General features: G+C 36.8%; 1 protein-coding gene across 1 annotated transcript; it reads left to right on the forward strand.

Moving 5' to 3' along the window:
- The first annotated feature begins 2228 nt into the window (after window positions 1-2228).
- Window positions 2229-26409, forward strand: acp6 (acid phosphatase 6, lysophosphatidic). Its single transcript, XM_036571903.1, has 11 exons — window positions 2229-2335; window positions 2729-2957; window positions 3489-3617; window positions 5321-5451; window positions 6698-6777; window positions 7442-7529; window positions 9049-9181; window positions 11756-11856; window positions 15113-15205; window positions 21634-21799; window positions 25570-26409. The coding sequence occupies exons 2-11, from the start codon at window positions 2736-2738 to the stop codon at window positions 25726-25728; spliced, it is 1302 nt and encodes a 433-aa protein (XP_036427796.1). The 5' UTR covers window positions 2229-2335; window positions 2729-2735; the 3' UTR covers window positions 25729-26409.
- The last annotated feature ends 864 nt before the right edge of the window (window positions 26410-27273 follow it).

Below are 27273 nucleotides of genomic sequence, written 5' to 3' on the forward strand. Positions count from 1 at the left end.
CTGCAAGCTGTTCGTGACACTTACCGGTGTTACATCTGAGTCAGTTCCCACTCAAATTCACGTTCCCCTTTATAAATCTAACCTTCGGGCACTCACTCACTGGACAGAAATCAACGGCAAGCAACACTGGAACTACGGAAAGCGGGAAAAAAGTTCGAGAAAGGCTGTATAGACAAAAGGTTGACACAGTCAGTAACAATGGCCATTTAACGTTAACCTTTCCTGAACTGTTTCACTTTCCATAGTTCCAGTGTTGCTTGCTGTTGATTTAGGATGCAGTTACTCTTTAACTCTGACAGTACTCTGATAGAGCTCATTTTATCACCGTTACTGCAGTAACAACCTTGCAAGTGGATAAATACCAAGTAAAATAGACGGGAATGACCACTAAAAAGATTTAAAGACACATAGATGCTTTAGATGCAGTCTCCAGGAAATGCAACGAGAAGAAGATTTGCTAGATTGGTGGACTGAATATATTTCTATGATATAAATGATATTTTATAAAAACTAATAAAAGTGGCTTTCAAAGCTCTTAATCAATAAACTCATGTATAAATATTAGGCTCAAGTCAGCTTCTTATTCGACAGCTTTTCATTTTCCGTTCCACCTTAAATAACGCTGCATTTACACTGAGGTACAGACAAATTTCAAAAGTTGGCGAATACAAAGCCAATATCGGCTTACCTGAATAAATGCATCAATTTACCTAAATAAATTATCCTTAATCAACAAATACTTCAAACTTTCAGTTGGAGATGTTGAACTGTTACTGAGCAGCTAATGAGTAGTACAGCGGAGCTGATCAGCTGTTGGACCTGCTAAACGCATCTCACTGGCTAAGGTAACGTTGTGTCCCAAACCACACTTTTGTACTTCACCTACTACACTAATTAGAGCACTTATAATGGTATCTGTGCCATTTTTGTATACTTTTTAGTGTGCTAGTATGGAGTTTGGAACGTGAAAATAATAACGCAGCGGGGAATCTCAATCGTTTAGATTATAGCTTTCATTTGTTATCACTACAACCACAAATCAAATAAAATCAAGTCATATACTCAAATACATTGGTTATGTGCTTTAAAAAAAATTAAAAGGTTTTACATTTGAGGTGCTTTATTAAACAATATAATGTGCGTATAATGAGACTCACAATTGAACAACTCAGGGCAAATGACTTACGAGAGAAATACTGTATCAAATACTGTATCAAGCGTTACAGTGTAGAAAAGTGTTAATTGCTAAAGTTAGTTGACTTAGGGCAGGGGTGGGAAAAGTCCAGCCCTAGAGGGTTGGGTTCCTGCATAGTTTGGTGATTTTCCTACTCAAGCATACCTGATTCACTCATCAGCTAATTAGTTGGTGGAAGTTCATAATAAAGTTATCTTCTCTGGATGCAAAAAAATAATATATATGCATTTTCTAAATGATGCTGAGGTCACAAATGACATTACTTCTAAGAAAGAGAGAAAAAAATATTCCAGAAAACACTATAGTAGATTAAATTAAATGATGATCAATGGTTTGATCAATGGATGATCAATTTAAATCAGATTTCTGCCGCTTTATTGGAAAGCAGTAAATCCTTTCTAAATATCCACACTTCCTTCCCATCTATGATGTCAAATCTGTTATTCCAAAAGTTAATACAAACAAGAACAGATACTCGAGTTCTGTAAACAATACATCTTAATTTATTGTACCATTGGCACAGCAGAAAATGATAGAAACATTCCGTATGCAAGCAAATGCTCTTTTATTGAACAAGTACTTCAAAAGCAAGTCTTTATAAAGACAAAAATACCCAGCACTAACCCCCACACAAAATATTAGGAAAATGAGTAAAATGAATTTTCTTTTTGGTTGCTGAAGTTAATGCTAGTGGTGAGATAGGCATAGCATTGTTTAGTTAGTGACACAGAAGGAAAAAAATGAAGTTTTATATTGTGTTCCATGTGCGATATTTTTGAGCCTATCTATTGCACATGTCAGTCAGAATGTACGCTTATGTGATTTGTTGAGGGTCTGTAATTGTCGTAAAAATGGTTCCTGCATTTTTATGACGGGTGCATTTGATAAAGTTCTTACGGTAATCCTGGCTGAAATGACAGCGTTTTACCGTTTTTTCGGGAATTGTAGTCTTTTGTTCCTTTAGAGCATTCGCTTCACATGACGTTACCACGTTACGTGAAACTACATATTCCAGCAAGCTCTTTCACTTAGCCGGGTCATGCCTTTTCAAAATAACTACCCAAAGTTTGCCAACAGGAATGAATGCAGATGTAAGTCGAGAAAAGAAGAAGTCGATCTACGATAACTAACAGCATAAAAGTAAGTAACCTAACATTTTCAGCCTTCCTGTATCAGGAGCTGGTGTTTTCTTGATCCCGGTGAGTGTTCGCCTGGCTCTTTGAGATGTCAATAGGAATAATCCAGGCTGTTGAAAGGATATTCAATGAGGACTGCACTGAATAAGCTACTAACTGGCCATAGGCTAGAAACTGAAAATAGGTTTGGTATTTTGAAACTGAATGCTTGCCAGCGAGAAGCCAAATACGATGACAGCGACGGCAGTAAAGTTTTATAGCTGTCTCAAACTAATCAGCTACAGGACAGCGTGTATCATTGTAGATGGTTGAATGTCCTTTATACTGGGCAGTTTAATGTTGCTCTTTGCTCACTGTGTTGTTCAGGTTGGTTCATCTAGCGTGTCTCTCTCCACAGGTTCGTCATGAGGAGCTGGTGGACGCGCCTAAGTGTTTTAAGCGCAGCTGGTCTTGGCTCGACCTTCTGGTGGCAGAAGAAAACTGAGCCTGTCCAGACAGATTTGGATTCGAGCAAAACTTCTCCAAGCTCTGGCCAGTCCTCGTCTCAGTACGAGCTTAAACTTGTCCAAGTTTTGTTCAGGCATGGAGCGAGAACACCATTGAAATCTATACCGGATGTTTTGGAGGTGAGAACGTAGTTTAAATTCAGAGGCCTGATCCTGGAGTTCACCGTGGAGCCCATATGAAGATGGAAAACACTGCAGTGTGATGTTGGGATATTAAAGCGTCTGTCGCACACAAAATATATTGTAATATTTTGAAAAATACATTAAATTTCTTATATGAAAGCCTTCATTCATCCTCTTCATTAGTGGTGTCAGGAACCTGTGAACATTAGAGGGAGGTGTGTTATAGGAGAACTCAGTCCGCTGATTTTTCAGAATTGCTTGATAATTCAAATGTTGCAATTTAAACAGTCCTTCAGAGTGGTGATGTGAAATAATTCATTGTAGAGAAACATACCAACTCAGATATCTTTACAGTGCTGAATTGCTCTGGTTTAGAATAAAGAAGACTCTGATACTTCATGCTGCATGTTATTAGACATTGGAGCAAAGCAACAGGCTTCAAGCATCAAGCTGTTACACGCTGTGTTTGTTAGAAGCTCAATATACATTGATGCCTATTCATAAAGAAGTTTTTTGTTTTTTTCTCAGGCACAGTGGGTTCCTGAGCTGCTGGAGGTTCCAGCTCACACCAAAATCGATTATGTGGTTACAGATCTACAGGGTGGCCCTCGACCCCCTGCACCAGTGGAGGACGGCTACAGAGCCAAAACACTGACAGTAAGTGCATGCATGCTTTTGATCTGAAGTAGGTGACATTGGAATAAAAGAGTTTGATGTCATATGTAAACAGTGTCAAAGTTTCTAAACGTACCATGTCGGCTCTGAATTTATTGTTTTTGTGATGTCATGCAAAAGCATATATCTACCTATTCAGCTTACAGCACTTAAAGCCACACCCATTCACACTGTACTTATAAAGAGTGTTTCAGCCCAGACTTTAAAATGAGGCACAATACAGAACAGCCAATCAGAACAGAGCTCATTTACGTATATCAGTCTTAAAGGCACAGTAACAAAAACAGACTGTTTAATTTAAGGGATAAAGAGAAGTTAGAAAATGATGTAGAAATTAATTATTATTGTTTTGGTATATAACACAACACAAATGCTGAAAATGGACCTCAGGTGACCTTGAAAATAAAATGCAAGAAAAATGAAAGACAGGGCCCTTTAAGCACAGAATGGAATAAGGAAAAAAGCGTTATGGCAGCCTAAAAGATTTGAAAGGTGCTTTAAAATTCTGATTGATTACAGATTAGTTGCTGACGGTAATAATATCACAGCTTTTAAAAGCAGTTTTACGCTTAATGCTTGAAGTAGCAAACTGAGCAGCAGAATGAAATTCGTGATGGAATGTCAGAATATGTTTCTCCAAAGAGTATATTAACTTTTTATGTGAAGAAGCAAGCTCTTACTGAACATACTGCTAGTTTCCATGTGAATTGTTGAACGGTTGAAAGCTCCATAGTACTTTACATATTTCTCTCTCAATTTTTTACTGTAACTTTTAGTGAAGTATTCCTGGAGTGTGCAGTGTTTCCCATACATAGGTTATACTTTGGTGGTGTGTCCAGGACCATATACACTATTTCGGTAAGAGGTGGTGCCTAAAAGTTAGTACGTGTTGCTCCAAAATGTGTACACCATCACAGAAGCATGCCGGTTAATGAACGCTGTGTTGTTTGAGGAATCGAAAGTCACAAAGATATTCAACTGTAGTTTTTAGCCCTGCTGTTTATGCGCAGAGATTTCTCTGGTTTCTCTGAATGCTTGTACACCGTAGAGGTTGAAATACCTAAAATCCTTGCATGTGCTCATTGAGGTGTTCTTTAAAATGTAAACTATTTTCTGATGCATTTTTTGGCAATGTAGAAAGCCTCGACCCATCCTTGTTCATATAAGACGAGGCCTTTTCTGGATGCTCTCTTTATACCCAAGCGTGGTTACATCTTTTTAAATATTTTCTGAACATTTAACAACTTTTCTAGTCTTAAATTGACCCTGGAACATGATGAAATGATCTTTTCATTTCAATACAGATTACTGGTTTCACTGCTTTCTGTTTTTATTTTACTTGGTTGAATAAAACTGAGCCAGGCAGCAGGTTAGACCATCTGTTTTAAGATATTTACATGTAGTGTGCAGTTTTGAACACAGCTTTTGATTGGCTTGATCAGATGCGTTAGTGTTAGATAATGGAATATTAGATAATGGACCAGGAAGAGGATTAGTGACCACTGCTCTAAAAACATAAATAAATAAAGCCTTTGAGTGTTTACTATTTGCAAGTGAAAGGTCTGTAAAAGACAAATGTATAGTACTTGGTGGGTTGGGTTAAAAAGAAAAAATGAACAACAGAAATCCGCAATTGTCAGTCACTGCAAGGCATGGGCATTGACGTATTGACCTCTTACTTTTAGGGTGGTACATATCCAGGTCAGCTGACCACAATGGGCATGCAGCAGATGTATGATCTTGGCGTGAGACTGAGGAAACAATACATACAGGATGTGGCCTTCCTCACCCCTTCCTTCAACCATAAAGAAGTTTAGTGAGTTATCCACAACCTCTGTCATGGACTTTTCTGTATGGTGCATAAATATTTAAAGGATGTTATGCGATTTGCTAATAAATGGGAAAATGTATTATGAGTCTGATATTAGAATTACAGTTTATAAATGCAATAGATATTTCTAGTCCACATGCAGTCACTACTGGGCATTTCAAATGCCTGCAACATCCTCTATTTGTTAGCATAGTGCACATCACAGCCCTGTACACTGGAGGCCAGGGTTCGATTCTCTGTGTAGGCAGGACCACCACTAGAACTAGAACTTTACATTTAATGACCATTACAAGTAGCTCTGGAGAAGAGTATCTGAAAAACTCTGTAAATATTTACAGTAAATGTCTTAACTATATGACTTTAATAAATGAGCCATCAATAGAGTCTTACGCTCAATGTACTTCATATATGGATTTTTGTGTAAACAGAAAAAATACAGTTGTTGGATTTCAGAAGAGGTGGGTAGAGTAGCGTAAACCCATACTCAAGTAAAAGAATTTTGGTGAAATAATGAAATGAAGAATGTAGTAAAAAAAACAGTCTGAGCAGAATTACGAAAGTAACAGTTTAAATAATTTCCTAAGTAACTCGCAGACATGAAATGTAACTTTTTTCGCACATCCAGCATCTGTTAGCATAAGTAAAGTTTGTTAGGCTCTGCCTATGTTTTGCTTCTATGTGCTTCTTCTGATGCACTCAAGCTGCATTTGGGAACGTTCCTTATTATAGAAATAGTGCACTATGTAGTGTTGCTGTGTCAAATTCTCAAGTAAATCTTTTGGTCATTACATGTTTTTTTTCCCCAGCTAGTTCCCTATGTAGTAAATAGTAAATGAGTTAACGAGTAAACTGTTCTGAACACTTGTCTAAAATAAAGTCCTGAACCTCCGAAGTCAGTCGTGTGACCAATCACAAAGCAGTAGAGATGTGGTCACCAGCGTAACACTGAAATTGTACAGAGAAAATTAATTAGTAACTAAAACAAAAGTGACTGAAAAGTTGAGTAGAAGTAAAAGTATTTTCATTTGAAAATATACAGGACATGGACAAATCTATCAAAATTTTACTTGACTACATGTAACTGAGTAAATGTGACTGCTTACTACCCACCTTTGGGTATTGAATTAGAAATTCTATATTTGTGAATTCCTATCTTACTAGTATAAGCTGTTTTGTAATGTTAACACTGCTGACTGCCAGTTTGAGTTTTGAGGCTCCTCTTCCACTGCAGCATTCGTTCAACCAACATTGTTCGCACCATTGAATCAGCCAAGTGCCTGGTGGCAGGGCTCTTCCAGCAGAAACAGACAGGTAAGGACAAACTGCTAAGAAGCATTTTACAGTACCAAGTTCATTTTGTCAAAATTCTTCATAAGCCTCCCTGCAGAAGCAGGCAGCTCACAAAACAGTTAATTTTATACTCAAAATGCTCATCAACACTCCAAAAACATCCCAACACAACTAATTTAATCAAAACATCAACAGTAGTAGGGGTGGGTTATATGGCAAAATATAATATCACAATACATTTTCACAGGCATGTACATGATAAGACTTGCATCATCACCTGAGTAGGACTTCAGCTCGGAGAGGAATCAGTGATTGGCCTTTTTACATATATTGAGTTGCAACTAGTCTCTGTAATAATTATAAATTTTGGACTTTGTTGTTCAATATAGTATTTGTGACTTAGCAAATTTATGTCCAGTTTATTTATTTCATGTTTATTTTATTTATATCATGTTAGTTTTGGAGTTAACATTTGTGTAATAATGGAAGCAAGCTTCAGAATAATGTAAGCTACAGAATATTGGAAATTATGTTCTCTGAATGCATTCTGTATTCAAGCAAGGACAAAAAAAGTTCTTCACTTTGGTCCAGATAGAGTATTGTTATGCAAACTGAGTGAAGAGTTTTGAAAAAGAGAAATAACAACTCTAAAGAACTGTGATATTTCCCTTTATGTTTTCTCTAGACATTGTGCCTATCTTCACAGTGGAAGCAGAGAGAGAAGTCTTCTACCCAAACTACTATGGATGCAAACTGCTGAAACTGCGCAGTGGGTAAGTTCTGCACTGATGTGGAAGTAAATCCTGTTTTACTCATTGATGATAGTAGCCCACAGTAAAGGTGTCTGGTAAAACACATGGCACATTCATTAGTCTTAATCCTTATTACCCATATAGTAGTCATAGGCAAAAACTAGACACTTTAATACCATTTGTAAAACTCAAGTCAGTTCCAACAGCAAATCGTTGATAACCGATCCGCTACTTGTCACAAGACATGTGCATGCAGCATTGTATAGGCAGTTGCTTCTATATGAAGACAATGGTGCTATTATTATAATAAAACAATTACTTTTGTACCATACTATTAATCCATTACTTTTAAACAATTACACATTCCTTGTGTTTCACCGTTCATTCTGTGCCTCACCATACTCTGGTGAGACTGGAGTACGTGTATCAAATTAAGTCTACGAGCTGCATGCCAAAAAAAATTAGGTCATCATTTGTCTTAGCCCAGTTTGTCGATTTCATTGTCTTTTGGAAGTGGGTCAAGCAGTATATGCCCATTTTCAAAATAAGTGGAGTCTCTGCCCGTTCACTTCACCAGTGGAGTGTGTTGTGCTTCTTTAGTTAAGCAGTATTACAGAAAGTGTCATATAGAGATGCGAAAGAGGTGGGTGAGTGTGGTTTTGTACATGTGGTCTTGATTCTAGTGTAACTTAACTAGTCTCAGTCTTGAAATCATTTGGATTCTGTTATGTCATTTGTTTTTTCATTGGTTCCAGAATTCAAACATTCCCTGAGGGCGGAAGGGAATGCTATTATTACTGTTTACATTTAATAATGAAAATGGATATATATTGTTTAGTTTGGATTCAGTAGACTTTAGGTGGTGAATTGTTAATAACAAGGAAAGGACTGAGAGTAACCTCACCATCATTTATTTCCAAAAGTTACAATGCAAAATTGGAATAAGACTGTAATATAATGATAAATAATAATATTTGTAGATTATATTGTCTTTTCTCTCACATATCTTAAATATGATTTATTAATATATATTATGTAAAATGAACAAATGAATTATTTTTTTCCCCTGTTCTTCTTATTTTTATATTTGGAAAAATTGCAGCTCTTCTGATTTAGATGGATAGATAGATACTTTAGTGATCCCGATGGAAATTAAGCAGCCACTATCAGTCACACAACACAGGACAGTTATAATAATAAGGGTGATACAATATAAAAAGAAGAATATATACAAAAACCTATCTACAGGCATATATACAACTAGAAATATATAAAAATATGCAAGAAGATCTATCTTGCAGTAAAAAAGGCAGTGCAATGGTGAATGTACAAGGAGGCACAGGTGACAGCATATAATGACAATACTGAATAAACATGAGCATATATTGGTACTAAAATAAAGTGTCTAGGTGTGAAGTAGTGTCTAGATGTGCAAGATGTGCGATAATTGAACTCAATACCCTGAACTCAAAACCCTGAGTCACCACTTAACCATGTAATGGGCTGATTGTGATGAGCTGTTCTGTCATTGGACCTGCAGTTATCGCTGGGCAGAGTCGTCTACGTTGCCGGACATTGCTTCAGATCTTCGAAGCATTCAAAGCGCGCTGGGCATCCAGTCTCACCAGCGCCTCGATTTCATCCTCATCAGAGATGACATGGTGGCCAGAGAGGTTAATCAGCATTACACAGACATGGGATTATTGACATTGTCTCAAAGTAGTGTTATAAATGTCATGTCCAGATGGCACATTATATGTGTATCATGTAAGCATCGGCGGATCCTTCGAAAAATCTTCACATCAGTATGAGTTTAGTTTTTGGTTCTAGTGTCAACATAATGATCCAGCATAACTTTAGTCTTTGAGCAAGATTAATCAGTTTTACAGAAGCAACCTACACACCTCTGCTACCAATGAAAACATCAACTTTTGTTTCCGTTGATACAGACAAAATTAATTCAGTACAGTTCAATGTTTAAAAAATAAAAAAAACAGCACTATAAAATTGAAATATATTTTTTTATATGGCATCTGTAGTACATTTGTGATGGCAAAAAATGTTTTTGAATTTATACTGTTTTATACTGCATTTATAAGGATTTATCTCCTTGTTTCCATAGGGTAGCTTAAGCACTATTTGACAGAATTGGTTTTCTAATGGGGAGGTAGCGTAATGCCAGTTTACCACAGGATAACCATAATGTTTGAGACCAATTCACACGAAATAATCAGAATCAGAATCGCTTTATTTGGCCAAGTGTGTTACACATGCAAGGAATTTGTCTTGGTGAGTGCACACGTGTATGATGTGTAACATACTAAACAGACCAGACAAGCGCACAGACTAAAGGAAAAGTAAAATAAAATACAATAAATAGAATATAGAATAAAGAGTTACAATAAAAAGAACAGCCAATGTGAAAGGAGCTCAGGAGATATAAGATGTATGGATATCTGTACATGTGCAGTTATAAAATATACTATAAAAATTTATGTATGCAGAATATTGCAGAATGATACAAATATTTGAAAAAAATTCTTTTTTACAAATAACAGTAGTGCAAATAGGCATTATGCTACAGGAGGAGTTATACTGTAATACTGCAAGGAAGGTTTGTTGGTTCAGTTTAAGTTTAAAGTGCAAAATGTCCATGGTGGATGATAAGTGCTACAGCTCTGGGGAAAAAACCTATTAGCATGTCTGGATGTGCTGGCTTTGATGGCCCTGAATCTTCTACCAGAGGGGAGTGGCTGGAGGAGGTGATGTCCAGGATGAAAGGGGGTGGCTGTAATTTTGCTTCGTCGCACTGCTGTTGCAGATGTCCTGTAGCGTTGGCAGACCACATCTAATGATCCTCTCCACTGTCCTGATTATGTGCTGGAGTTTGGCTCGCTCTTGTGAGGTGGAGGAACCAAACCAGATGGTTATGGATGATGAATGTATGGACTTATCGCTGTGTAGAACTGGATCATCAAAATCTGCGGCGGGTTGAATTTCTTGAGCTGTCTAAGGAAGAATATGCTTTGCTGTGCTATGCAGACCGTGTTCATCTCCCACTTCAGATCCCTGGATATGGTGGTGCCCAGGAACTGCGCCTGAGGTCCACCACCATCTCCACTGTCTTCTCCGTATTCAGCAGCAGGTGGTTGCTGCTGCACCAGGAGACCAGCTGCTCGAGGCCCACCACAGTGGTGTCATCTTCAAACTTCAGGGTGCTCACAACTGATTCCTCAGAGACACAGTCATTGGTATAGAGAAATCATGGAATAAATGACCAAGATGAGAGGGGCTCCTTGATTTATGCACTGCCTGTACTCCAGAAAAGACTGTCATTAGCTTGGGAATTCACAGCCAACAGTCAGCATCGGCACATAAAATCATAGCTTTTTCTGTAATGTTTACGTTTTAATGTTCTGAGTTGTACATTTGAGGTAGGACAGTGCGGATCAGCTTGAATTTAGCAAAACGGAACACGTGCTTCTTTGAGTGCCTCCATAATTAATAAACTCCTTTTCCACAGAAATCATAGCATATTTTACTGACATGTCAATTTGCACAGAATTAATATAACCTGAGGTTATATCTACAGTCCGCTTTATAGCAGGTAAAAAGTGCTGGAATCTTTACTGACACAGGAGTCACCCAGTCTGTAAAAATGACTGACATGGCACATCAGGACGGGACTAAAATAATTGAGAAATGGCTATAAAAATTACACTACACCACCTCCTTATGTAAAACTATCCTATCCAAACAGGGCTTTAGTTTATCTCAAGAAATATATGTCTTGATAGCTGTTAAAATTCACAAATGATGTTGCTATTGTAATATAAGAACATGACCAAAAGCACGTTCTTGAATCTGAATCTTGATTACTTACAACTCTAACTACATAAAATGTCCATGTTACATTGTACTCCATGTTAGGTTATGGCCCCTCACCCCATTACACATTAATGCAAAGAGCTGTACTTTGGCAGCAGTCAGACATAATAAATGTACAATTTTATTTTGATTTTCAACGATACCAAAACACCAATACTGGCATCAGTAGAACTGGCAAGTGTTGGACTTTGTCTGCTCTTAAATGTAATAAATTTACAGTTTAGAGTACATTGTTTGTAGAGTTTTGAGTATGCAAAACCATATAAACTGGCATTAGCAGATATAGACATGAAAGTAGTATAGTACAAAGTACATGCTTTATTTTGGTTTGCTCTAATTGCATCCCTGTGTCCCTATAGACTCATGGTTTGCCATGTCCTGCAGTGCTGGACAGCTGGAGGGCCAGAGTAGAGCAGAGAGCTGTGGACATGATCTATCACATCTTTGATCCCAGTAACAGGTGAGCCACACTGAGAAGGCATCTACTGCCTTCAAGGATGTGCGGAAGGATAAAGTTAGGGCTGAACATTACGATAGGATTTGTGTGGTCCTCATTCAGTTAGCTGTATGCTGTACATTATTTGTATAATCTGCATGTTTTTCCTCTGGGTATTTTTAGTCCTGGGTTTTTTGTTTTTTTTTTGTTTTGTTTTTCCCCCATTTTGTCTTTGTTTTTGTTGTGCTTTTGTTCTTAACTCTTCATTGCTCTTTCACTCACTTCAGTAGGCAGGCACAGGTCTGTGCCTTGTGTGTTTAAAGCAGGTTCAGCCAGCTTGAGCAGGAGAAATACATATGGAAATGTGAGCGAGAGATAGTGATTTTATACGTGCCTACAGTTTGTATTAGCTTCAAAAATCATGTCCTTTATCTACAAACTGCTGTGTTGTGTTAAAACACAGAAAAGCCTTTCCTTCTAAAAGTCCAATTTAAAAAAGTCGGGACTGTAGATGAAGGCAAGACGAGGCAAGTTTATTTACGTAGCACCTTTCATACACTGTCATTCAAAGTGCTTTACAAATGAGAGAATAGAGAGTCATTAAAAAAGTAAAGAAGAATATAGATTAAAAACATGACTAAACAATAGATTTAAAAGGAAATCATTACATTAAAAATCTAATTAGAAATTAAATTAGAATAATTAAAAATCAAATAAATTTAATTACAATAATAAAGGATAATAAAGTGCGGTTACAGAGGAGAAGAGCTAGAAAAGCTGAGAATGTTTCACACTGAGCTGAAAGCTTCCTCAAATAGAAACGTTTTAAGCCTGGATTTAAAAGTGTCAGGGCTCTTTTAATGTTCTCTGTCAACTGGTTCCATTTAAGAGCAGCATAGTAGCTACACACTGCTTCTCCATGTTTAGATTTTACCTTTGGCAGGACTAACTGACTGGTTCCTAATGATCTGAGAGTTCTGCTCGGCTTATATCGCTGCAGCATGTAAAATAAATGTGCTGGCCAGTGTAAGGATTTAAAAAAAGTGGTGATGTGTTCTTTCACTCCTAGTGAGAGCGCTGGCAGCTGCATTTCAAATCATTTGAAGCTGTTTGATAGTCTTTTTCTGGCAGTCCAGTTAGGAGACCATTACAGTAATCAGTCCTGCTATAAATAAAGGTGTGGATGAGTTTCTCCAGGTCTGCTTTAGTCAGAAAATCTCTGATCTTGTTGATGATTTTAAGGTGACAAAATGCTGATTTAGTGAGAGCTTTGACATGACTGCTAAAACTTAAGATCAGAATCCATTAATACACCAAGTTTGTGTACTAGTTCTTTAGATTTTAGGGCTCTTGAATCCAGATAGGCAGTTAGTCGGTGCCTCTGATTGCTTTTCCCAAATAAAATAATCTGTTTTATCATTATGCAACTACAGAAAGTGCAAATAATAACAGAAAACAGTGATTTGTAATCTGTTGTAAAAGGTATTTAATTGAAAACAACACAAAGAAGAGATATCAAATATTTAACCTTATCAACCTTACAAACATTGTGAAAAATATTAGCTAATTTCAAATTTAATGCAACACATTCCAGAGAGGTTGGAATAGGAATGATCAAAATCACCAGGTTTGGAACTTTTGATAGTCACATGTTGATGGTCTCTTATGGATCATCTACAGATACTTAAATGAATAACAGACCTTCCGGTGATACTTAGTTGATTATCAACAATGTTATGGTTAGAGTTAGGTTTAGGAGTAGGTGTCGGCTTTGTGTTGAAGTTAGGGTTAGATTTAGGAGTAAGGTTTGATTTGATAGAATCTATTACACTCAACTTAACTCAAGTTCTGTTGCATTTAATAGATATTTTGTTAAATATTAGTTAAAGACAGACTGAGCATTTAAACAGCATCTACAGTGGACCATCAAAGTACAGTGTTACTCTTTCCAGAGGTAAACAGGTGATGCTATCATGATTGGGTATAAAACGAGCACTCACAAAAGGCTCAGGCAGCCCTTTTTTTTTTTTTGAAAACCTGTATAAGCGAATAGTCTAACAGAGTAAGAACAATGTTTCATGACTGCAAAGAAATTAGTAATTTCACCTTCTACAATCCGTAACATTTATACAAAGATTCAGAATCCTGAAAAATCTCTGTGTGTAAAGAGGAAGGCCAAGAGACAATTTTGAATGCTCGTGACCTTTAGTCCTTCAGACGTCTTTGCATTAAAAACCAACATGCTTCTGTAATGAATAAAACCACATGGGCAAACAAATGCAAATTAAGACTCTGCGATGCACAGCTTAAGCCCTATATCAACAACATCCAGAAACGCTGTTTCTCAGGGCTAGAGCTCATCCGAGATGGATGATTGATGCACAGTGGAAACACGTTTTGAGACCTTTGTAATTGTTAAGGACCATCCTGAATGTTGCTAATGCAAAGTTCAAAAACCAGCGTCTGTTATGGTACTGCAGTGTGTTAGTAGGTAACTTCCACATCTCTGAAGGCACCATTAATGCTGAGGGGTTTTGAGACCTTTCTAATCGTTAAGGACCATCCTGACTGTTGCTAATGCAAAGTTCAAAACCCAGTGTCTGTTATGGTACTGTGTTGTGTTAGTAGGTAACTTCCACATCTCTCAAGTTAGTCATTTTTGAGAAACGTTCCTGGACATGGATTAGGCCTAGCTCTAGACACAGCATTTTAAATGGAGATTCTCCATTGAAAGGAAAATGATGCCTCTGACTGGGACACAAACCCATAGACCTATGAAATATATTTTAGCTGTTGAGAGACTCACAATGTCAATCATGGCTTCAAATGTTGTATGCAGAAATACGCACAATTATTAGAGATGTTGGAATGCTACATAAAACTTACATTCTGCATAAATAATTTGAAAACTGACTGAAAGCTTGAATTTATTATACAGTAAATGACTCTGTAGGCATGAAACCAGATGATATAAACTTACACACTTTACTCCTAATTTTTATATAGAGATTTTGGATTCTTGCTTGATTTTTTTTCTTTTAATGTTTTTTTTCTTTTAATGTTTTAATGAAAATCCATGACATGACCAGAGAGGCCCTAAGTGAGTTGACATGGAATGATCAAAATACAAACAGCAGTGTCTGAATACCCACTGGCTGTGGCTAATTTCTAAGAGAAGGGGAGACAGTTCTCAACACTTTTTAGTTGAGTATCTGCTGAAAGGCAGGGAGTAGTGGGACCTTTACAGAAAAGTAATGGTGTGGTTGTTTTTTGTGTTCAGGGAGATTCTACAGCTGTGTGTTGGTCCTTTCCTCCACATACTCCTCAGCAACATGGAGATGAAAGTGCAGGGTAGTGCCTTGGATGAAGACAGGTAAGACTTCATATTTTTAGCACTAAAACCTACATGGTCAATACAAATACTGGAAATAACACATTATCCAAATACAGTCACTTTTTGTCTTTTACTTATATTTTATTTTGCCTGCTCATTGGCATAAAGCAGTTTATATTTGAAAGTAGTCAAGATTTGATTCCTGCAGCCCTCTAGTGTTTAGGCCTGAAAATGGAGCTGCTACAGTTTGACTTGGCATTATGTGTTTGGGTTAGAGGTATAAAATATCAAAGGTAAACGGTGATTAAATTGCATCTAATTTGAATGTTAGAATCAATTATAATCAGGGGTTAAATCTGAATTTTAGAAGTAGTGCCACAAATAGTGTTGTAGTACTCAAGTCCAAGCTCAGTCTCAGGCCATAAATGAGCCATCCCAACATGATTTTGACTCAGTCTAGTCTTGGTTTGGGAGTAGGGCAAACCCTAGACCAGCCAAGTGCAATGCCTGCATCTGAGGTATCTGGACATTGAACTTTTTACTGTAATTACTGAATATCAACAAAACCTTCAGACAGAATAAAACCGTCTTTTCTCTACATGTTTAAATACAATTTGTTCACTGCCAGTTGAAGATCTACAACCCCATTTCCAAAAAAAGGTTGGGAAGCTGTGCAATATTTTAAATGTAAGCCCATTTTGAATTTGATGGCAGTAACACATTTCAGAAATGTTGGGACGGGGCAATGCAAAAAAAAAAATAATAATAAATAAATAAATAAATAAAAGAACATCATTGTATCCACAAATGCAAGTTAAAACCATGCAAAGAAGAAACCGTATATAAACAGGATCCAGAAATGCTGCCACCTTCTCTGGGCCTGAGCTCAATTAAAATGGACTGAGGTGATGTGGAAAAGTGTCCTGTGGTCTGACAAATCAAAATTTAAAATTCTTTTTGGAAATCATGAATGCCACATCATCCGGGCTGAAGAGGAGAAGGACCACCCGGCTTGTTATGAGCGCATAGTTCAAAAGGCAGCATCCATGATGCTATGTGGGTGCATTAGTGCACATGGCGTGGGTGATTTGCACATCTGTGAAGGCAGCATTAATGCTGAATGATATGCAGGTTTTGGAACAACATATGCTGCCATCCAGATGATGCCTTTTTCAGGGAAGGCCTTGCTGATTTTAGCAAGACGATGCCAAACCACATTCTGCGTGTGTTACAACAGCATGGCTCCATAGTAAAAGAGTCTGGGTGCTAAACTGGCCTGCCTGCAGTCCAGACCTGTCACCCTTTGAAACATTTGACGTATTATTAAAGGAATAATGCGACAAAGGAGACCTTGAACTGAAATCCTACATCAAGCAGGAATGGGAAAAAATTACTTTCAAAACTATAGCAGTTGGTCTCCTTAGTTCCCAAACACAGAGTGTTGTTAAAAAAAGAGGTGATGAAACACAGTGGTAAACATGCTCCAGTCACAACTTTTTTGAAACGCGTTGCTGGCATCAAATTCAAAATGGGAATATATTTCTCAAAAAGCAATAAAATTCTCAGTTTCAACATTTGATATGTTGTCTTTTTACTATTTTCAATTAAATTTGGGGTTTAAATAATTTGCACATCATTGCATTCTGTTATTATTTACATTTTGCATAGCGTCCCAACTTTTTTAGAAATAGGGTTGTAATTGATCCATTTCATGATGGCTTAAATGGGTATTATTTGTTTGCTTTTTTTTGTTTTGTTTTTTTTGGTTCTAAAATTCAAACATCTATTAAAATGTTGTTATCAGTATGTTTTCATTTAATAATGAAAATGTATAAATGTTGTTTGGTTTTGTATTCAGTTGACTTTGGGTGGTGATTCTGGATAAATCTTAGAGAAAAAAAAAAGAGAATGAAAAAAGTTAAAATCCAAAGTTGAACTAAGATAATACAGTATTTTTTTTTGTTTAAATATTATTTAATGTTGTATTTTACAAAATATATTCTAAAATATAATATTTATTAATCTATATTATCTATGATGAATATATGATGAACTACAAATGGATTTCTGGCCTCGGCCTCGTATCAGTCTCGGCCACTTCTGGTCTCGATCTTGACTCTGACTCAGCCACTTCAAAGTCTTGGTCTTGACTCTGACTCTGAAAACACCAATATTTTTCTGCTGAGTAGTACTAACTAAGTTTTTCTTTGATATACAGCCATGTGCAAAATTTGAACAAACCTGGTAAAATTATGTTTTGTTAATTTTGTTGAACACACCTTTTTTCTTCTCAATTTTAGTTGAACATATTGGTGGAAAAAAAAAACATAAAATGTGCCAAATGGATGTGAACTTTTGCACAGTCCATATTTTTGTGTTTTATTTTTTCTAATATGTTAAATAAATGGTAATTGTGCATGCAAATATGCAGAAGTGTGTTCTCTATAGAGGATGTGTTGACTTATTTTCACTTAAAAAAAATCAACAAAACATAATAATGTCTGTGAATCTAGCTGGAACATCAAAAAAATGAATGCCAGTTTAGAAATCGTAATTTTAAATACTGGCAGTTGACCCCATGGGTCACTAAAGTGTCCCAAAGGGTGCCCTTTCCAATGGAGAAGTGGAATGCAGTGCTGTATAGGTGACTCCTACAGGTGAGAAAACATGATGAAGTGCCCAATCAGGTGCTCCTCTAAAGGAGAAGTGCCCCTTCAGTGAAGAAAATGTGATGCAGTGCTGTGAAGGGTGTCCCTACATGCGGGAGAATGTGGAGAAATTTCCTAATGGATACCCTCCTGCGGAGAAAATGTGATGTGGTGCCATATAGGTGTCCTCACAATGGGATAAACTTGATGTTCCGTACAGGTGCCTTTCTGTTTAAAAAAAAAAAAAAAAAAACATGAACTGCTCCTATTAGATGCCATTCCAAGTGAGAAAACAAGATGAAGTGCCCTTGCAATGGAGAGAAAACAGTCCCAGTGAGGCCATCTAGGATGTGACCTATAGGGTAGGCTTTCTCAAAGTGTGTGCAGTCACAACAGTCTAGGGCTGCCGCCAAATACTTTAATAAGATTTTAAATTTACATCACACACCCTGCTTACATACAAAACACATTGTATGGCTGCTAACATATCTTTTCTGCATTTTTGCAAGGGGGGAAAATGTTAGGCTAATATCTAGCTAGTATTTTGATCTAATCTCATCTGCACTGTCCCTGTTTTATATTGTTCAATGTACCCTTTAGGTTAGGTTAGATTATGTTAAGTTAACTGTATTTGATAGTACAAGACAAAGTAAATTGTTGCCAGCGAAGACAGGTCAAAATACTCATTCCCATTGTTAAAAACTTGCATTCATTCCATCTGTGTAAGTTTTCTGTTTTAGCCACACCCCCTCTAGAATGTTCAGATGTCATGGGGGGGCTTAGTACAGTTTGAGCTGTAACCCCGACATCCTACCACAGTGTGTGAGGAAGGATACAGCAAGCTTTCTTTGATTTGAAATGATTGAGTTTTACCAGTGATGCGTTACTAAATACTAATGTATGTACACTGCAAGTGCTTTTATAGATAGCTGTATCACATTTTTTAGTCTAGATGCCCAGCTAAAGAGCTTGGGGACTCAATTTGGAAATCAAGCAGATGTTTAAAACATCCTTTTCTAAGGGAATTATTCTAGTGTCATTTGCACAAAATTACCTTTGATCTTTAAACTCTGGAGCCAAAGGACTGTATATATTAGGATGTCATTTTACTTCTGTTATTTTTAGAGATTTCATATTTTTTAGTGGTATTTGTTTGTTGATTGTGTTTTTGAACAGGCTGGTTGTTATTGGGTTCAGTCGGTGCTGTTTATCTCTTCGTTGATGTGCTTGATTTTCAATAATATGTACTGTCCAGCTGTCTTGTCATATGCGTCTCATTGATTTGGCTTGTAACTCGTGCTCACTTAGTGAACCTGAAATCAAAACAGAGCTTTTTTTCTTGTGAGTTCACCTCTAGTAAAATCCATTGTGTCTTATCATTCAAAAGAGAAAATTCCCATATCTATATAATCTTTGATCGAATGTAATGACTTTTGGCTTCTTCTAAACGTGGTCTGACGTTTGGTTGCATCACCCTGTTTCAATGGGAAGGAAAACTGTTATACTGTTTAACTGTCTAGAGATTATTTTTCAGTACAGTTTATATTTCCATCAGATTACAGTACTGGAGTTCAGCACTGCCTGCTGTTCACATGAACCAAACGTGCTGGTGTTCCTCTGCTGTGGGGTTCAGCCCAGTTTAATCCCTGGTATAATAATATTCCACAAAGTTTGTGCTCATTTTTTGTTTGAAATTAAAGTCCAACCAAAAAATGATAGTTGTCAAATGTCAAAATGAAAAAAGCCATGAGATTTTTTTTGTTGTTGTTGTTGTTGTTGTTGTTGTATGTATTTACTGTGTATATAATATCACAACCCGATGGCACTGCCTCACATTTACAGACATGTCAGTGGGCTGAGCTAGAGTGCAGGTGGTGCTGGCAGACTGGCAGTTAAATAAAATCGTGTGGCTAATGAACTGCTTTTGTAGTTCATAGTTATATGTGGCAGTACTTTCATGATTTCATGTCTACTCCTATTTAATTTAATTAACTAGTAGACCTACAGAGCAGAAATTACCTAATTTGAGCAAAACTGCTTTAGCCATCAAGCACTGTAAACTCCAGAATCGTCAACGAGTGAACGGGGTTATGTGACTAGTGAAGCATCTACATCAATATGTGAATCTTTTGCACTGTTTTTAATGATAGTCACTGATATTCAGTCAAGGCTGGGATACCCAAGACCTGAGGTTCTGACATTTTTTCAACCACAATCCACGTTGCATGATTTTAGAAAGATATCTGACACAGAGCTCCGAAAGATAATTCATTAAAATAAATTCATCAGTTTTAAGTAATTTGAGACCAATTTCAAACCTAGTATTTTTAAGTAAAATACAGGAAAAATAGGCTTTGCACAAATAAACGAGTTCCTAAATGAAAATGATGTTTATGAAACATTCCAGTTGTACTTTTACTGGCACTTTTAGATTTAAATACAGCATTTGATATAGTAGACCATTATACTCTTATGAATCGTTCAAAAATTCGGTAGGCCTTTCTAGAGTTGTCTTAAAGTTGTTTTATACATGTCTTAAAGGTAAGAAGTACTTTGTTAGTTTAGCTGAACTTTGCTCCATCGAATATGACATACTTCATGATGTTCCACAGGGTTCTGTATTAGGCCCGCTTCTTTTTTCTCTGTACGTGCTTCCATTAGGTTACATTATTAAAAAGCATGAAGTCAGTTATCACAGCTATGCTATGATCGATTAGATGGACAGATGAGATACATAGATAGATAGATAAATAGATAACTTTATTAATCCCAGAGGGAAAGTCGTGTATTACAGCAGCACAAGTGCAATGAAGAGCAAAACAAGAGCAAAATATTACTGGAAATTTTTATACAGATGCATAAATAGAAGAAAATATATATAATAACAGTATAATAAAACTACCATGGAAAGCATAATGTGCAGTAAATAAGTCACATAAATAATGTTTAAATGATACAAATGCTTTAAATAAACTGACTTGTTTGTCCAGTATCATTAACTAGATTATTTTTTAATTTTTTATTTTAAGTTAAATGAAGAAAAAACGGGAATTCTTATAATTAGTAAAGCAGAGAGAACAAAAGTTTTAAATTAGTTGGGAAGTTTGGCTCCACAATGGAAAGATGAAATTAGAAATCTTGGTGTAATTTTAGACTCCATCTTAACTTGTAAATCTCACATTAATATTGTTATAAAACCAACATGCATTTAGCACAAGTTAGACCTTTTCTCAAACTGCAAGTTGCTGAGAAGCTGATCCATGCTTTTGTTTTTTCATGACTAGAGTACTGTAATGCGTGATTTAATGGGTACCTAAAACCACAATTAACAGACCACAACTTGTTCAGAGTTTTTATTCTCATTTTTTTCCATTCTCATTCTATGTTTATTTTATTGTTTTCTTTATATTTCAATGTTTAGTTGTTCATATTTCTTTTTATTTATTTATTATTATTATTATTATTACCATTTTTTTGAACAAGCATTTTTTTCAATTTTTTTTATTTTGCTACTTACTGTTTTATATATATGCTTTTGATGTTTTATTTAATGTCAATTTGAAGCATTTTATGGTGCTATATAAATAAAGTTGTTATTAATATTTTTATTTGCATAACAATTAGCATACCCAAATATTTATGGACTTAGTTTGAGGCAGTTTCATGTGAATGACCCATTTGTGTATTTGGTCTGTTTTTTTAAAAAATGAATTCTTGAAATTATTTAACTGAATCAATTTGTGATAAAATTTGAAAGGCTGAATCAAATTGTTGTCAGTTCAGAGATTTATGCCACTTAATGTCTGTTTGCGGTGCAAGGAAGCTGTTCCTGTACTCGGTGCATGATACCACGCTGATGCCGTGCTTGATGGCGCTGGGTGTGTTTGATATGAGATGGCCACCGTATGCTGCTGACATCACCCTGGAGCTGCACCAGCACCGGCAGACCAAGCAGTATTATGTCAAAATCTCTTACATCGGTCAGGTAAGATTCTTTATACATACACAAAGTCTTCACACCACTTTGACACATGGTCAATCATAGAACATTTATGTCTGAACATAAATGCATTCTAGCCGTGTTTTTATATGTTCCTATAACAGCATGTTTTTTCCTTCATACTTGTCATTTTGCTAGCCACCAGTTGCTAAGTAACAATAATCGTCGCTTTACCCTACCCTAGTTTTTTGGCTTAAACATTTTTCTTTACTTTTTCTTTACTTTGTAAAACTGTTATATAAAATGCAGAAAACAGAACACTCAAGATTGTGTGTTATCACACATAACATCATGCCTTCAGTTCATGCCCTTGACCAAATCACAGCCATGATGTTACCTGCAAAAAGCACACTCTGTCTCGTGTCCTGTTGCTTAAAAACAGTGTGGTCGAGATGTCTAAACCTAGACTAAATTATCCTTTCAAATAGTGAAACACCATTTACATTACAGTTTAGTCCAATACAAAGCTAAGTCCATGTCCCCGAAAGCAGCCATATACAGTCAGGTCACAAAATATTTGGACATCAACAAAGTTATTATTTTTGCTGTCTACAGGATATTATTAATATTACACAATGAACATGAGTGCAGATTTTCAGCTTTAATCTGAGGGTATTTGCATCCAAATCAGGTGAACGGTGAATTACAACCATTTTCATATATAGCCTCCCTTGAAAAGTTCTTAGACAAACTGACTCATTCAGCCACGAGTGTTAGTGAGGTCAGGTCGGCCAGTTGGATCTGTGACAAAAACAGCACTCCAAAAAAAGAAGTTCGATGCTTCCATCATTGCAGATAACACATTTTAACTGCCCCACAGTAAAATGGTGGGGAACTCCTCTAACCAGTGCTTAGCATTGCACATGGTAAATTTAGCTTCCCTGTTTACCGCTAGTGCTTTTCAATGGAGATTTCACATCTGTATGCACAGAAATGAACAAATATTTCAGCAATGGATGCATCTAAACTGGCCAGACTGGTCACTGGTTAGAAGGAATGTCCGGTATGGTTGGGTAATATGACAAAAATAGATCATGATGATCCGCATTACATTTCACAATATTTTGTTTTTCTGCACTTTGATAAGTTGGAAAAGATGCCAGCATAACAGTAGTACACAAAACATAAAAAAAAAAAAAAGTAACACTTTATTTGGATAGCCCACTGTAGATGATTTGTAGCTTACCTTGCCTTTAACTTACATTTAACTAAAAGCTATTACATCCGAATTATTTTCCTTAAACCTCATACTCTAACCCTAAACTCCTTAAACCGTAAGCCAATACATAATCCTAACCCCAACCCTGGTATTAAACATAAATTGTTTTAAATCAAAAGCTGTTAAGATTCACAATGTGAAAAGCTGTTTGATTGTCTGAGGGGGGCTATCCACATAAAGTGGGACCAAAGGTGCAATCAAAAACTTTTTTTTTTTTTAATTTGTACTTCTATAAAATCCAATTTAACAGAACCATCTGTTGCAGTGGTACTAATCAATAACTGCACAGAAGCCTTTTTGCAATTGTGAATATGAAGTTGTTCATGAGCCTCAGAACTTAGATCACTTGACTTCATTAACATGCATTTTAAAGCAACATTATGTAACAGTTTTACCTTCAAATAACAGCTTCAAAATCATTTTGATGGTACAACAACTTAAAGTAGGGAGAATGGCATGTCTGTCATTGCCACTCCGGGCCTGGAATGTCTGCTATAGCGCTATGTAACTTTACGAGTGGGCACAGCACCTTTAGTGAGAACTGCCTAATGCTTTATGGCACCACGTCACACACCAACGAGTGCACGAGCGCCACACAGGCATATGGATGCTATAGGTTACGCTCGTGATTTTGGTTGTTTACACATAAAAACAGTAACCGTGAGTGTCATCTGTAGCATCCATATTCCTGCATGACACGCATGCATGAGAAAGGGAGTTAGGTTCTGTATCTATCAGCTTGTCAGCAAATGCACATGTCCAGGAGGAGGGCTCAAAGCGCAATTTATATTTATGACAGTGGTGTAAAAGTGAAATACGCGATTAATACAGTTAATATACGGCTCAATGACGGTTAAGAACTACGCTCACCACAGAACACGTTCAATTTTGGATGTAAGGCTGTAACACACCTGAACGTGATGCAAATATATGACACAAACATTGAAATACAGTTTTTTGCATCAGATGTGACATGAAAATTGCTGTGTTGTTCACACCATGAAAAAAGTGGGCAGAACACCAATCAAAAAGATATCCTTTGCTTTTCACAAAAATGGGCAAACTGTGACATTATGCAGGATGCCTTCTTTCTTTGGAAAAGCAAAAGGAGAAAGAAGAGTTTCTCCACCTTATTCAGGAGCTAAAACTCTTGTATCTGAGGGTAAAAGTATGGATATCTTACCTGCTTCACCACACATAACTGACCAGTAACATTACTATTCATACAACAGCTGGACAGTACATATGTCCATTAGCTATGTCAAACATGTAGCTCGAGCTCTGTTGCTCTCCTTCTTAGCTTGCCGGTGTTCTGCCCGAATTGTGCTACCTTGTCAAAATGTCCTCCCGTAGTACATATTTACAGGTAGCTCCCTACGTTAAACTGTAGATAGGATTTTTAGATAGCCTAAAATGCACAAAGCTGAAGTCAGCTCCTTATTTGCCAGCTTCAGGTTTGAATTTTCCTATTACACCCTAAATGGTGCATCAGTTACGTTCTGGCACCTCTGGCACCAGTAAAGGTGGAATGGGAAAATTTGAACAAGAAGCTCAGCCTCATCTATATCACCATGTTAGAAAATGCTGCCAGCATTAAAACTACAGGTAGGATGTGTTGATGGCCAGTCACCCTATCAAAAAACACTACTTGCACTGCCAGCCTTAAATGGTGCTGCAGTTATATTCTGGGCACCTGCGCCTCATTTCAGGTGGAACATAAAATTTGGATAAGATGCAAACGTCTTGTGAAAAGAAAAACAGAAGATAACATCTAGCTGCTAATCAAAACTTTCACTTCAGATAAGGTTAACTGGTTAATAATTTTCTCAGTACACTGTTTCTCCTCGTCCAATAGCATGTTCAAACTTGAGCTTCCTTCATCTAATTTTAAGACTTGTTGAAGCATTATTGCGCAGTAATCACTTATTAAGCTACCTGATATGTGTGCGCTATGGGTATAGGAGTATTCTATGCATTTTCATCATATCGCTATCTATAGCTACTCAAAAGATTAGGCAAACTATGTTTAGGATGGTTAAGTCTCTGCTACATCCCATTTATCCCCGGCTCTGGCACTGTATTGTCTTAAAATGGAGAGGAGTCGAGGACGAGACACATTTCAGAAGCAGGAGTCAGGAGTCAGAGTCGACTCTAGAAAGTTATGCATCACTAGGTTGCAGTTGTGCTAGAAGTAGTTATAACTGTATTATTGTTTTTATTTTGCACATCGTAACAAATTGTAGTGAATTTGTTGTTTTGTCATGTTTGCTGCTTACTCTTTTTCATGTAGAAAGAGCAGGAAAATGCATTTTATGTATGAATTTTACAGAAAATATTGCCATTACTATTACTTTTTAATGTTTATTTACTGTTGAATAAACTTTCAAAAAATGATTGTATTATTTTGGCTTAATTACCCAGCAATAAATAATAATAGTTAAGCCAGAAAATCAGTCAGCTTCAGTGCACAGTGTGCATGCAGAATGCATTCATTCAGTGACTGGTCTTCTGAATCTGTGTTGGTGCGTCTCTACAGGATCAGAAGATTCCTGGCTGTAGTGATGTTTACTGTCCACTGGGAGAGTTCAAGCAGGCACTGGCCATGTATGCCCTGCCCGAGGAGAGCTATCATACCCTCTGCAACAGCAAACAAGACGTCCCCGACCAGTCACCTCGCACCACCTCTCGCCTCTGAGAGCACATCAGCGTCCACCACACATCTGCTCTGCTTATGCATATAACTTTGTTTAATTTCCAGTTTACATACACAAAGAGGAGTCAATCCTCATTTTTTAAAGTCTTCATTTTATATTGTTCCATGTTATATTGCTCCTTTCTATCAGTGGCAGACAGAGTGATGCATTTTAGTTTAGGACAGTCAGTGATCAGCAATGATCAGCATTTATGAACGCAGAAGAAAAAGGACAAACAGACATGTTCTAATTTGAAGAGCAGTCCCTTTAGCTTTTCCATTTACAGTGATTTTCATCATGTTTCCATAGACAATAACGATTTGCTAGAAAGACCTCATCACAGGCCTGAAAGGGAAATGGCTTCAAAAGTGAACTTTATTTATTGTTATAATGTAATCAGCAGTCTCTCACTGGTGAGCACACAGTATTTCATGTATATTTGACTGTCCATGTACAAGGAATCACTGTGTGTTGTGAATGTGTGCATCATGTACTCCCCTCTGTAGGGGGCATTTTACTGCACTGCTAGTGCATGTGTGCCTGTGTTGTGAAAGATAACTTGGATGCGTTACATACTTTATTGCTGTGTAGAATGAGCTTTTTTTCTGATGTGTTTTAAGAGCTGTTGAAGGAAAGTGTGGACAGACATGGTGTTAATGTTCTAAATACATGAGTGCATTCTATTTAAGATTGTTTATTTCTTTGAAAGTGAAGTTGAAATAATTATAATTTTATTTCTAAATGCTGTTTTACATTTTCATGTCAATACCAAAAGTTTTAGTCCACAGGCAGAGCCATATTTTCAACACACCCTGCATTTTAGAGCAGGAAGTGAAATTGCATCCCTGTTACTCATGGCCATGTGGTTTATTTGAAAGTGAATGTGTCCCAAAGTCTGAAAACCAGTGTGTAACTTTCAGAATTATCATTACTGAAACATACATACATACATGCATCATCTAAACCGCTTATCCTTCTGGGTCGCGGTGGGGTGCTGGAGCCTATCCCAGCTGTCATTGGACAGAAGGCAGGATACACCCTGGACAGGTCGCCAGTCCATCGCAGGGCAGACAGACATACATATACAATCACACACATTGACACCTAGGGGCAATTCAGCATGTCCATATTTTTAGAGTCTTTCAAATTGCAAACTGACAGAAACGCCAAAAATGTTATTTTTGCAGACTCAGTTTGAGGATTTTGTACACCAACACACAGTTCCAGTGTTGGTGTTTAAACGCTTGTGGAAAACTGTATTGGTGAATTTATTTGTTCTGTAGCTTATTTAGCATTTCATACATTATACAAGTATTGTTGGTCTATTTATGAAGAATTGCAGAATTTTTTTCTATATTTTCTATTTGACCACACAGTTTCATCTTAATCTCATGCAATGTTAGAAGAGTCTTCTACAATGTTTTGTCCTTACTGGCACTATTCAACCTTGCTGTCTTTCTCCAAGGTGACCTGCTGAGGACTCCAGTCACAAAAAAGTCTTCAGTTGGATTTAGAAATGCTGACTATGGTGTGAGGTGCAAAACAAA

Source organism: Colossoma macropomum, unplaced genomic scaffold (genome assembly GCF_904425465.1).
Source record: "Colossoma macropomum unplaced genomic scaffold, Colossoma_macropomum, whole genome shotgun sequence".
Classification (NCBI taxonomy): Eukaryota; Metazoa; Chordata; class Actinopteri; order Characiformes; family Serrasalmidae; genus Colossoma; species Colossoma macropomum.